At 32.2% G+C, this 13,609-nt stretch overlaps 1 protein-coding gene across 1 annotated transcript in view; it reads right to left on the bottom strand.

The window, feature by feature from the left end:
- LOC126744730 (sodium channel protein 60E) overlaps positions 1-13,609 on the bottom strand; it is a 533,812-nt gene that overhangs the window by 79,054 nt on the left and 441,149 nt on the right. The window contains exons 11-14 of the mRNA XM_050452261.1: positions 9,930-10,147; positions 9,707-9,877; positions 3,992-4,185; positions 3,817-3,922 (exon numbers count right to left, since the gene is read on the bottom strand). Coding sequence (XP_050308218.1) covers positions 3,817-3,922; positions 3,992-4,185; positions 9,707-9,877; positions 9,930-10,147 — 689 coding nt within the window. The remainder of the gene's footprint in view (positions 1-3,816; positions 3,923-3,991; positions 4,186-9,706; positions 9,878-9,929; positions 10,148-13,609) is intronic.

Raw genomic sequence — 13,609 nt, 5'->3', positions numbered from 1 at the left:
ATACGCTAATAAAATAAATGTATACTTAATTAAAAAATATAATTTTTTACAGGTATATAACTATTTTTCAAATAGTCCGAAGAGAGTGGAAGAATATAAGGAATTCCAGGAATTTGCAAATGTCTCAATATCGAAGATTTTACATCCTAGCCAGACACGTTGGTTATCTCTGGAATGCGTGGTTAAAAGGCTTCTTAATCAATATGAAGCTTTGAGGTTGTATTTCGTAGATCAGGCGTCTCTTAAAATCAGTCAAGCAAATATTATTTTAGAAAAACTAAACAGGCCCGAACATAAATTATACTTATCATTTTTATCGCATGTACTACCTATTTTTAATAGCTTAAACAAATTAATGCAAAGCGAATCGCCCAAAATTCACGTTATTTATAAAGGGGTTGCTAGAACAGTTAAAACAATTTTAGATTATTATATTAAGGACGAATATCTAAATGCCAACATTGAAAATATAGATTTTAAAGACCCTAGACTTTTTTTAAATTTAAATGACATGTACTTTTCTGCCCACATAAACTCTGCCGATCTGGAGAAAAACCGACTCGACATGGTAAAATTAAGATGTCTAGACTTTTATATTGAGAGTGTGGAGCAAATATTGTCAAGATTTCCACTTAAAAACTCTGTGTTTCAGAAATTAGAATTTCTAGATCCTGAGGTAGTTAAATCAAGAAAAATCAGGTCTATAAGTAATGTTTCTATGTTGTTTCAAAATTTAATTCCTGCTGATATGCAAGTTATTGACAATGAATGGTTGTTACTTAGAAATTATGAAATTAATTTTACCTGGAAAGGTATTTGCGATTTTTGGGGTAAAATTGCTAAGATTAAATGTGTGGAAAATACAGAATCCCGGTTTCCCAATTTAAGTAATTTTGTGTTTAATTTATTAACTTTGCCGCATTCCAGTGCTAACGTAGAGAGGGTGTTTAGTCAGATAAATTTAAACAAAACAAAACAGAGAAATCGGTTGAAAACTCCTATGATAGCTGCTATACTGCACACCAAAAGTTTAGTGGGCAGAGAAAACCGTATTTGTTCAAATTTTCCAATAGGAAAAGATTTGCTTAAAAAATTAAATAAACAAATTTATGATTCCGATGAGTCAGAATAAAATAACGGATATTTCGGATTTTTGTTTTTCAGTTATTTACTTTAAGATTATGTAAGTTTGTTTACTTTAACATATAATTTTATGTTTTTATTTAAATTTGTTAATAAAAAAGTAGATATTTTGGTACTTGTATCTTTATTTCATCAAAAAAATATTTTAATAAAAATAATGTATGTTGTTTTTTTTAAATAAGGCTTAAAACGCCATCTCATGATTTTTTTTCCAAAACTCATGATTTTTGGTTACATTTTTCATGATTTCATTTTATTTCACCTGGCAACACTGAGGGCAACTTAATATAGGTTAGGTTTTAATTGATTTTTAAGTTGGATTTTATAATATACTACATTTTTAACAAAAGTGTCCAAAAATATTACAATATTTTCACTCTTTTTGTGTAAGCCGAAGTTAAATTTTCTTTAGAGTAAATATTGTGTTTAAGTTTATTACTATTACTATAATTGCATTAAGTATCGTTATTTTTAGTAGAAGTAAGCTCATTCGTCACTACAAAATTCCAAAAAAAAGTTAAAAAAAAACGAGCGTCATTTTGTTTATTTTTGATAAGTAGTCAGACGATTGAATTTTCATTGTGTACAAAAGTACAAACCTCTACCCAGACTGGATAGAAGGTGGTCCCGAAAACACGCAATATAACAGAACACCATGTGGATGGTTCGATACTCCATGTTTTGAGGACTGGTTCCTCAAAACCCTTACTTATCTGCGACGAAAGGCAAGAAGGTTCTTATTTGTGAAAACCTGGTAAGCCTTGCATCCTACCGCATTATCAAAAGTTGCAAAAAAAACAATATTTAGTTTGTTTTTTTACCAACGAATTCGACACACCTATGTCAGCCCCGACGTTGCAGTATTTGCAGGTGTAAAATGGGTATGGTGAGAAATTTTGACCGAATGGAAACGGACCCATGAAGGAGCTGCACCAAAATCTGTATTTCCTTCGTTGCTGAAGAAGCTACTGGAAATAACAAAGGATAGCATGTCGAATAATATACGGTCTGGTTTCCGAGCATTCGGCATAATCCCAATCCATCCTGAACAAGTTTTGAAAGGGATTCGAAAACAATCAGCAGGAGGCACAGGTGATGCAATGAGAGCGTCATTTGAAGAAGTGATGAATGCAATTGTTGTTCTTTTGTATTAAACCACGACTAGACCCAAACGAAAGTCTATGTGAAGTGAATGGTACGTCAACTGTATCTACCTCTCAAGCAGATATCATTAATGAAAACGCATCAATGTCTCAACTCTGCGTTCTTTTTAGAAAATGATAACGACGACTCCTCGTCTAAAGTGCCAGACGATGAATCCCCGTCGGAAGCATCTAACATTAAACTTCCAATAACCTGTCAGGGTGTTTTGCTATAGTTAAGTTTTTGTACAATGAAGGGACCAAGAAAGAAACGACCAAAGAATTCGTTGCCCAAATTAAAAAGATTGCAAAAATGTATGTGAATTGCCTTAGATCCTATAAGGGTCACAGAGTTTCCTTTGTTTTTCCAGACGTTGAAGACAAGATCAAGATCAAACTTTAACAGGTCCACAGTATTTTAACTGCGCCTAAAATGCATCGCGGTATTTTTGTGCTTGAAAGTCTGCAGTTACACAGTTAAGGGATCAAGTAGGTACACCAACCTACTTGTGTTTTCAGAATGTTATTTTTCATTTCTTATCTAATGTTTAAAGTTTTTCTGTTTAATTTTTTATTTTTTTACGCTCCTACAAGATTTTATTTTATGAATAAACACGTTGATTTCCATTTTATTGATTTTTACTTTTATTTTTACTTCATCACCCTGTATCCTTAACCCTACATGGTCAAAAAAGTGTGTTTTTTTTTTAATTGTCCGATAATTGTTCTTAACCAAACCTATACCGGATACCAGGCTCCATGCGTACTTTTTCAATGTAAAAATGGAATCGTCCGATATTCCTTAAAGCCGGGGTTATATCGGACGCACTTTAAAAAAAGAAATAAATATAATCGTGACAATTTTTAAAATATTTTTTTTTAATGTAAATATGTTTGCTAGATTAACTTCTTATTATAAAATGCATTAGTTTCGTATTATTTGTGTGCGTGCATTAGCTTTAATTTCGTATAATAAAAGAAATACAGACAGATAATTCAAAATATCGTCCGATATAACCCCGGTAACTATGTGGTTATGCAGTAAAAACGTAAACAATTTATTTCCTTAAAATCGTATACAAAAAAATTTGATTTCTGAAAAATAAACTTTTTTGACTTGTACTGTTTTTCCCTGGTACCCTAGAATTGTTTTCAAGGTAAAATCTGACTAAACAATTCAAACTGAATAAAACGTCACGAAACGCATCCTTTTTAAAGCTGCATGGCACAATTTAGAAATGTTTGATGAAAACTTTCTTCATTGTTTTTACCAAAATAGACAAATCACTTCAAAAGAAAACTGGCAGTCAAGGCAAGCAAGTATACAAACTTTACAACAACAATATAACCTGAATTGGGGCCAAAATGGAGCCCTCAAACAAGATGAACTACTTAAAAACTAAACACTATATAATATGAAAATATGAAGTAACAGTACTAACAATCAACTTTTAACTTCAAAATTAGGAAAAAAAATTACGTATTTACATTTTTATAATAATATTATAAATTTCACAACAACAATGTTTACCTCCTTGCTTTCTGCCCTCATACAGTCCCATAAAGGTTCGATCCACTCTCCGCATAATATTCGAAAAATCATCATAAAAGAATGAAAAAAATCCTTAAAATTCCACCTACAAATCCAAAACATCATATTAAATAATTGTGTTTTATATAAATAGATTTAAAGCAAATATAATTACCTCGGAACAGGATCAGGATAAAACTTTTCTTCGGTGTAATCTTTAGCAAACAGTTGCATCCCAATAACAGCAAAAATATAAATAACTATAACAAGTACGAATGTTAAGTTTCCAAGTGCTCCAATTGTGCTTATAATGATACTGAGGAGAACTTTCATTGTGATCCAGGATTGAGCAAGTTTTAATACTCGGAGCTGAAAAATGGTATTCACATATTAATTTTAAAAATATACGTCTAAAATTAAATGGCATTAATAATTAGAGAGAGGTGTGTGGAATTTTCATTAGGACACAAAATAATTTAATTATACTCCTGCAACGGCATTTAATGAAAACATTATATTAATTCGATTTTCCTCGTTTTCCCGGGCCTTGCAGGTTGTTTGTCCCTAAAGGCTAGTGGTCGCCGGAAGGGATGATCAACGGGGGTTGATTAATTAAACATCATTATTTCCGGACCTTGCAGATTGGTTTTCCTCAAATACTGCTGGTCGCTGTAAGGGATATTTGACTGCGGTACAATGGGTGGTATATATAAATTTTAATACGTTGTTACAGAAAAAAAATATTGATGTTTATTATTAATTAATTAAGTTAAATTAAGGATGGCTTATGGCAAAATAGGGGTATCCGGAGTTTAAAATTGTCTCCAGCTATTTATGGGTAAATTTTACTGAATATGTATTTATAAGCGCCACCTGCTTTACTACCCTCGTGCAATGATACCAAAATCTTGCCCCGAACCAAAAGCAAGAAATATCTCTAGATAATGAAACCACAACTAATTTAGTCAGCAAAATGAAACATAAAAAGGTAATTCTAAATTCAGCTTTAATATATTGACAAATAACCTAACCTCTAATTATCAAAGTTCAAATATGAATGTGTCAAAGATAAAGAAAGATAAAGAAAGATAAAGAAAGCTATCATCTTTTCGGATACGTTGAGCGCAGTTACAAAACTCAAGAGTAATCTTTTATCTGCAAGGATAGATCGCTGGATTATCATAACAAAGCAACTAATTAGTACAACCAATGAAAAAGGCTTTGACATCCAGCCTGCCTGGATACCGGTTCGTGAAAATATACTGGGAAATTCAGAAGCGGATACTTTGGCGAAGATTGGATGCAACATGCTCCGTGGCTAACAGAAAATTTGAAGGCTGTCATGAAAGAGCGAGATAAAGCCTTACAAAAATTTAAGCGTACTAAAGAACCTCAAGATTGGGACCGGTACAAAGAACTGAGGAATTTTACTGTTTCTGTGCTGAGATCCGAAAAAAAGGCCTATCTCAATTTTATTTCTAGACAAAAAAACATAAAAGAAACATGGTCAGCACTAAGATCGTTAAATGTCCTAAACACAAATAAGAGCAAGTTATCTCCTAATTTACCAGATCCAAACTTAATAAACCAGCATTTTTCTCAATTTTTTAACAACAGATCTAATGACTGTGATAAAACTATAGAATTTTACGAAAACAACAAATTCAGTGCATCGAAAAAATTTAAACTTTCCATGTGTTTTATAGAAGATGATTATACAATTATTGAAAACATGAAAACTAATGCTTGTGGCATAGATGAAATCACGTCATCTATATTAAAATATTGCAGTCCATTTATTGATCTTTACATAACTAATATTATCAACAGTTGCATAGAACAAAATGGTTTTCCTTAAAGTTGAAAAACTGCAATAAGAATACCTTTACCAAAATCAAAAAAACCAGAGACCTTTAATTACTTACGCATTATAGCAATTTTACTTGCCATTTCGAAAATAATGGAGAAAATTTTATACAGCCAGATGTACTCATATTTAAATTATAAAGGTATGATCTCAGAATTGCACAACGGGTTTCGTTTTAACTTTTAGGTTGTAATAACTAATGATATAATAGAGGCACTGGATCATGAACTTAAAAGTATTATTAAACTATTACATTACTTCAAGGCATTTGACACTATAAACCATCGACTCTTGTTGGCAAAGCTAAGATATTACTCATCGCATCATATTTCTTTAACAGGTCACAAAAAGTGTTTGTTAATGGTGTGTACTCAGAGTCTAGTGCCATACTATCAGGAGTACCTCAGGGATCTATCTTTGGTTCCTTTTTCTTTATTATTTACACGTCTGAACTTATAAGCTGTCTTCATGTCGGAAAGATACAAGCTTTTGCTGATGATACCCAGATATACTATCACTTCTCTTCAAAAGACTTTGTTACTGGTAACGAAACTATTAATCATGAACTAAACAACTTAAAAGATCTCTCTAGAAAACACGGCCTTCAACTGAATCCATTAAAACTTATGCTGTTTGGCAAAAGAAATCAAAATGAATATTTAAAAAATAATATTAAAATCAAAATAGATGACCAAATATTACAATTTTGTAATTCTGTTCGTAATCTAGGTGTTATACTTGATTGTCAGCTTAATTTTTCCGATCATATTAAGCAACTTCTACAAAGGTCATATATATCGCTTAAACAACTATAGTCCAATAGAAACTTTTTAAGTACCAAGTTAATGACAATGTTATGTGAAACTCTTGCACTTTCCCACTTTAACTATACTGATTTTATTTATGGCCCTTGTCTTCGTTAAGCGGAACCATATCGTATTCAAAAGGTACAGAACACATATATTCGTCTAATTTTTAATTTAAGAAAATCAGATCACGTATCACATAAAATAATAACTGGTTAAATATGTCAAATCGTAGAACTCAACATTTGGGTGTTTTTATGCATGGTTTAATTACTAATTCAAAATTCATATCTAAATCTCTAAAAAATAAATTTAAAACCAATTTGAGCGTCCATGATATAAATACCAGAAATAAATTTAAATATATTATTCCTTGACATAATACAAGAACATACAAGAAGTCTTTTACTTATAATGTGATTAAAACATGTAACTCCTTGCCAAACAATGATTTACTACTTCATAATTTAACTAAGTTTAAGTCAGGATTTAGGTTGTATTTGTTTAGAGTACAGTTGAGCTCCTATTTTTTAACTCACTAGTATCGTGTGCTCCAGAGGTAGCATAATGGTTGCATACAAGGATATTTGTTTGTTGTTTTGGTGCAGGTTGTGAGTTTTATATCTCCCCCGTTTATTTATTATTTCCGGGAAAAAATAAATAGAGATACATGAGACGTCTACTGGTGATCTGCTAGCCTATATCACGTAAATTTGGACCGACTCTATTGAGAAATATGGGGAATCCCTTGCAATAGCTCTGGATATTTCAAAGAAGACATTCCATAGGGTCTACATGAAAACCTCCTAGACAAGCTGTATTCTTATGGTTTGTCGATGATGAAAGCTCCTTATCTGATAAAAAATGTCTCCCCTATCGTCTTCCTGTTGTATATCAACGGCCTTCTCGACAAGACTTCTGTTCCAATTTACAGCTTTGCTGATGGCCGTATAAAGTGTCTTCCAGTTGCCTATTCAGATCACTCTAGCCGATACGCAGTGCCACAGGCGTCGCTCTGGAGCATACGTTAAAAGACGAACATGCCCAGCCAATGAGAACTGAAGACGGGACCAAAAACCGATTGATCCCTTCGCGTGCGATTGGCATATTAATTTTGTTGTGTTTTCTCTAACCTAGATTGCAGATTTTATTTTATTTGCTTTACTTCCTGAATGATTTAATTATCACCGATAATTATTATTTATATCGATTTTGCCACTGTTGCTCACAGCAATCATAGTGTTTAGTGTTGATTCCGTTGCCTATAATATTCGGTTCTACGCTAATTCTGAGTTCAAAAACAAGCATTTTAGTTTGTTTTTGAACTCAAATTTAGTTTGACTTTCAATTTCTAGTAAACTGTCCAGTGATGTCTTTATTGTATAATTTATATTTTAATCAGTTTACGATAATTATGGGAACACTAAGGTAAGATATAATTTTTTTAGGTCTAATCTGAATTATTATGTATTTTCTAGTCAACAAAATGCAATCTGCAAAGTCTGTGAAAAGGAATTTTCAAGCACATCGACGAGAATCAGACATCTTAAGAAGTTTCACTCAGAATTTGTTGGCCAGGAATACAAGAAACACATTGTATGTCCAATGTGTACCCACGATACCTATACATTTTCTTATTTTAATGTTTAAACAAACATTTTTGTTTAATATTCATAATATAACGATTAAACAATTATTTTTAAATTTTAGGAATTTCGAAGAATATACCTCTTGGAGAGAACAAAGTTAGTCGATTATGCTTGTCAGACCCTAAGTAAATTTAAGAATGGAGAAGAACATATATTTTACAGTTGTAACAGGAGCGACATCAGAGGTTGTATAAATTCTTAGTTATCAGACATAATTGTATATTTTGATGTTTACTTTTAGGATTCAAAATAAAATGAGAATTATTAAGTCTGGGGGAAGCATACGCATCAAGGAACATGCCCCTTAAGGATTTTAATTAAGGTTTTAAAGAATGGTAATAATATTGCATTAATTTTAATCCTTTGTAGGATAAGTTGATGTAAAATTTTTTGAAACACATGTAGGACATGAAGACGAGTTAAGAACAAAAAAGTTATCTAAGGCTGAAAAAAAATTGTTGTTGGGTAATTGATTGTAGGTGTAACAAATGAATGAATAATTCAAGATGCTAGAAAAATTTAGAATAACATAATACTAAGGCTAAACTTGCTAACAAGAGCTGACCTAGCATATTTGATAAGGAAATATAATGTTGACAAGAAAAGAGATGGTGATGGTATGGTAGTCACTGCTTTGAGAATTAATGAATGGAATAGCCAATGGAAAAATTATGCATTTTTGTTCAAAAGAATTGGTATGTGCGTGTATGAATAAAAATTTAAATTAATACTTTAATAATAACAAATTAGAGAGTTTTTGGTATTTTAATAATGACGTAAATATATGTAAATAATGAGTGATATGGAAATATATGTGATAATGATAAAAGTGCTTATGTATATGGGGGGTGATCCATCAATGAAAGACATATCTGATTTTCTGACCCATTTCATAATTTTATTTTAGTTTTTCAGAATTGAAAAATTCCGTTCTTTTTCCGAATTTTCCGAAATTTCCGAAAAAAATATCGTATTTTGAATTTTGGATTTCTCTCATTGGCTGGGCATATTCGTCTTTTAACGTATGCTGTCGCTAGGTACCTATTAACGCCGACGTTAACATCAATTTGGAGTGAGAAGAGTGCATTTTTATTGAGTGTAACCCAGCTAAGGCTCAGACTGCTGTATTTACAAAGAACACTGCCTTTATCGCCCCAAGCCTTATTATATCCATGCTTACTTTTCTGCTGTCTTCGTCAGTTCGCTCATTAGGTGTGGAGGTCGAAAGTAATATGTCTTGGCATGATCATCAAAAACTTACTCTCTTAAAAACAAAAAATGCTGAATACACCAGAACAGCTTTTAATGCTTTACACAACTCCGATTCGTTCATCTTTTGAGTATTGCTTTCATATATAGAGCTCTGCACCCAAACACACTTTGAAGCTGCTTGACTCCGTCCATAAGAGAAGAAGATTCAGAGATAACTAGAAATTTGGATATATCGGCGCCCAACCAAAATTGGTACAAACCCAAACTTAATAAAAGATATAAAATAGAATAAAAGGATTTAAGAAATAAAAAAAGAGCAAAATAATGTTATGTACTACATTACTTAAAATACTTACAAGGCGAAGACCACGTAACACAGAAAGACCGTCCACTAGTTCAAATATTAGATCAAGAAGACTTGCAGATACTATAATTAAGTCAAAAATATTCCATCCGTTGTGAAAAAAGTCCTTACTCAAAGCCATAATTTTCAGGCAGCATTCAAAGGTGAATATGGATGTAAAAACCTAAAAGAAAATAAAATTAGTAAAAAAGATAATAACAATAAAGATAATAAACCTTATTTCCGATATCTAAAGCCCTTAACACCGACTCGCTCATTCCGTGATGCTCCATGGCCAAGAACATCGTATTAAGCACAATACAGACCGTAATCGCTAACTCAAATAATGGATCCTTAACAATTTGATAGAGCGCTTGTTGGAACTTTAACCATCCTTCATAGTCCATGCAGCACTGCTCGCAACATGAGCAGTTTCTATCGGGAATTTCGCTATCTAAAATAGGAAGGCATCGTGTTTGTTAAATACGCAAAGAAATTTAATTATTTTATTTTTTTCATTTTATAGCACAATGTTCATTTGAAGTCAAAATCGTTAAATACATTTTTTGGCTTAAATATTTCATTCTATACCGCATTAAAAATACCCAAATCTACTTATATAATTAGCCACCGAGCACCATGCTCAGCGCATATTATGTGTGAAGATGTAAAATAGAATGACCTTCGTTGACACACCATACCATTCTAAAGCGTAGCTTATATTTGGATAGTTTACTGGCGGAAAGTAATTGTCGCCAGTAAACTTGCTATGTGTCAACCTTTAATCAAGTAAATTAACCAATGCCAGCAGACAGTCAAGTTGCGGCACTGGCAAGTTAAGTTGCATTGTAATCAAATTGTAAAGTTTCTAGATATTTATGAAAGTTATGATGTATTATGGGACATTAGAAATAAGGATCATATGAATAAATTAAAAAGAGATAGTACGTTCGACAAGTTGCCACAAGAATTAAAGAAATTTGCCGAATATGAAGGTGTTGATATTATAATGTTAAAAACAAAACTTAAAACTATAAAAACTATATACCGCCAATAAACATTGAATCAAGTAATAAAATCAAAGAAAAGTGGGGCGGGAGCAGCCGACGTCTACAACCCTAAACTTGTATGGTTCATCAAAGCAGACTCTTTTTTACTTAATTTTACAATGGTTATTTGTTATATATTACAGAAATAAATTTATTCTCAATTTCATTATTCTGATAAACCGGTCATCTTTTTTTTTGCCAATGCACAGCACTCTCTCTAGTAAAAAAACTCAAAGTCATCAGGGTCTCATTAAACGTATGTATATATAATTTCTTAAAAAGCTATTATCGCTCCTATCTGAGCATCATCAGGCCTAGACATACACCTACACAGATAACTTTACAACTGTAATGAGACGCTGATGACTTATTTTTTTTTTAATTACCGGAGAGAGTGCTGTGCAGTGGCAAAATGCGAGTTGTAATTGATGTGTAAGTTGTATGTGTAGGCCTGATGATGCTCCGATAGGAGCGAAACACGTGTAGCTTTTTAAGAAATTATTTATACATATGTTTAATGAGACCCTGACTTGAAGTTTTTTACTTTTGTTTTGTTTTTTCTTGTGTAGTCTCTTGGATACAGAATCGATGATATGCTTCAATTCTCTCCGGTAAAGTATTCAGCATACTGCTTACGGCATTACGGCGCAGGCTTACTTCTTGTGAATAATTTATGGTGCCTAAATGATTAACTGAAAGCAAATGAGTAATTTGGTTAAGCCACAATCCATCTTCTACTATTCCTCTGTCAACATCTTCCCCATTAGTTAATATATGTTCAGTTCAGTTTCTAGACGTCATTCTAAGCCAGTTGTGAAGGACACAACTAGCATTAACCACTAAATTAACTGTGCTTATGTTTAAAATAATAGGCTTGCTAAATAACCGAAATCTTAATACGAAAATGAAAAAGTCATTTTCTACTGTTTCCAAGGATTGTTCCACTGTAAGTGTTTCAGAATAAGGTTTTGGCAGGTTTGTTCTTAAAGGGAAGGCATCATCGCCAAGAATGACAAAATCCTTCAACATCTTTAATGTTCCATTTATCAAAGCTTCATTTAAATCTGAAGTTAATAATTTCTAAAGAGTGCTGCTGCTTGCCTTTCCATTGGCTCCGACTTCTATATACTTAAAACAATAGTCAGCATCAACCAGTGTAAAAAGTATTATACTGAAGGTCCTTTTATAGTTGTAGAATTCCAAACCACTTCTAGGTGGGCACTGCACTTGTATGTATTTTTAACAATGAGGAAAGTTCCATTTATTGAAGAAGTCAACTTGAATATCGTTCCAGTCTCTCTCAGTTTCAGGCACCTAGAAATAAATTAAATAGTACTATTTTACAGTTTCGAGGATGTCGCGGAAAATGTGGGCACTTTCTCGCATTCAGATAGAACGATTCAGATTCAGAATATTCAGATACCATACAGATACAATTTAGATACCACTTAATTAAAATAAAATAGTTATTTTTCTCGAAATCGATTTATTATATTTATTTTAAACAAGGGTAAAAAAGATAAATGTATTCCTATGCCATCATTTTCAGTGATCATCACTAGTATTCATTATATTAAATTATTTTAAGCACTTTGGAAGTTATTTACAAAAAACTGTTTTCCAGGGGCGTCCTTTAAGGGCCCATATCTCCGTAGGGAGAACTTTTGGGGAAAATAAATTATAGGAACTTCTCGTGCTCGTGTTATTTTTTCATTATTTATCTGAATCCGAGAGGGTGCCCACATTTTACGTGACACCTTGTATATGCAGACATACACCACACTCATTTTTTCTTAAATGACTAAAAAGAATAATACATACATTTTATTAGTGTACTTTTATTACAGAGAACACCCGGAAATAGTGAAAACAAAATCAGCTTAAAAGATGACGAAAGCGAACAACAGCATCAACAAACAACTTCTAGAGCAACACCAGGAACTTCAAAAGAAATAGTAATCATCATGAAACATCAAAGATGAAGCCATCAGCACAAACCCCTAAAAGAAAACGAAAAGCAGTTGAACTTCATAAATCGATTGAAAAATTACATGATGTTGCAAAACTAAACGAAGGACATGTTGATGATGAATATTGTAATATGAATATAATACTATCGTTTAATTGTTTCCAAGGTAAAAACTGACTAAATAATTAAAGCTGAATCGAGGCGAGTTAGGTTAGTGTTTTTGACGTTGACAATAAAGGTGTGTTCCCGAATTCGTTACAATAGGTGTTAGTAAATTGGGGCCAAAATGGGCCGTCAAACAAGAGGAACTACTTAAAAACTAGGCACTATAGATAAAAATAATAAGCCAACCATGAGTAGAACCCTAAATAAACCCTACGAATCAACTTTAACTACAGAATACTAATAAAATTGTACAAAAACTAGGAGAATAATTAACTTATTTAATTTACATTTTCATAATATGATTTTTCGCTAAGCATATTGCAAACCAAATGAGACAGCTTCCAATTCGAAGTTTTATCATGTTACAAGAAGAGATACAAAGGTTGATCACGCAAGAAAGATTAAGATTTCTTAGGGAATCAGTTTCAACTCCACACATTAACGTATCTAATTATGGACAGATCAATCATGATTCTCGAATGACCGATAGCCAACATCATTCTAACTATTACAATGTGAAAATTAAAATAAAGTGTTGAAATGAGGTTACAACAGATTTTCTTATATTCATTTATATGTTTATAACAAGAGAATACAATGTATTAGGAGTAAATACTTACCTTTATGTATTGCATGAAGACTTTGTAAATCTCAGAAAGCACATCTGGTAAAAGTCTGGAAATAGTAGATTTGGGTATTCTATACTGCAATGAAGTCAAACTATCGCCGCTAG

This window comes from Anthonomus grandis, chromosome 14 (genome assembly GCF_022605725.1).
Source record: "Anthonomus grandis grandis chromosome 14, icAntGran1.3, whole genome shotgun sequence".
Taxonomy (NCBI): domain Eukaryota; kingdom Metazoa; phylum Arthropoda; class Insecta; order Coleoptera; family Curculionidae; genus Anthonomus; species Anthonomus grandis.
This window is presented reverse-complemented; position numbering and strand designations above follow the sequence as displayed.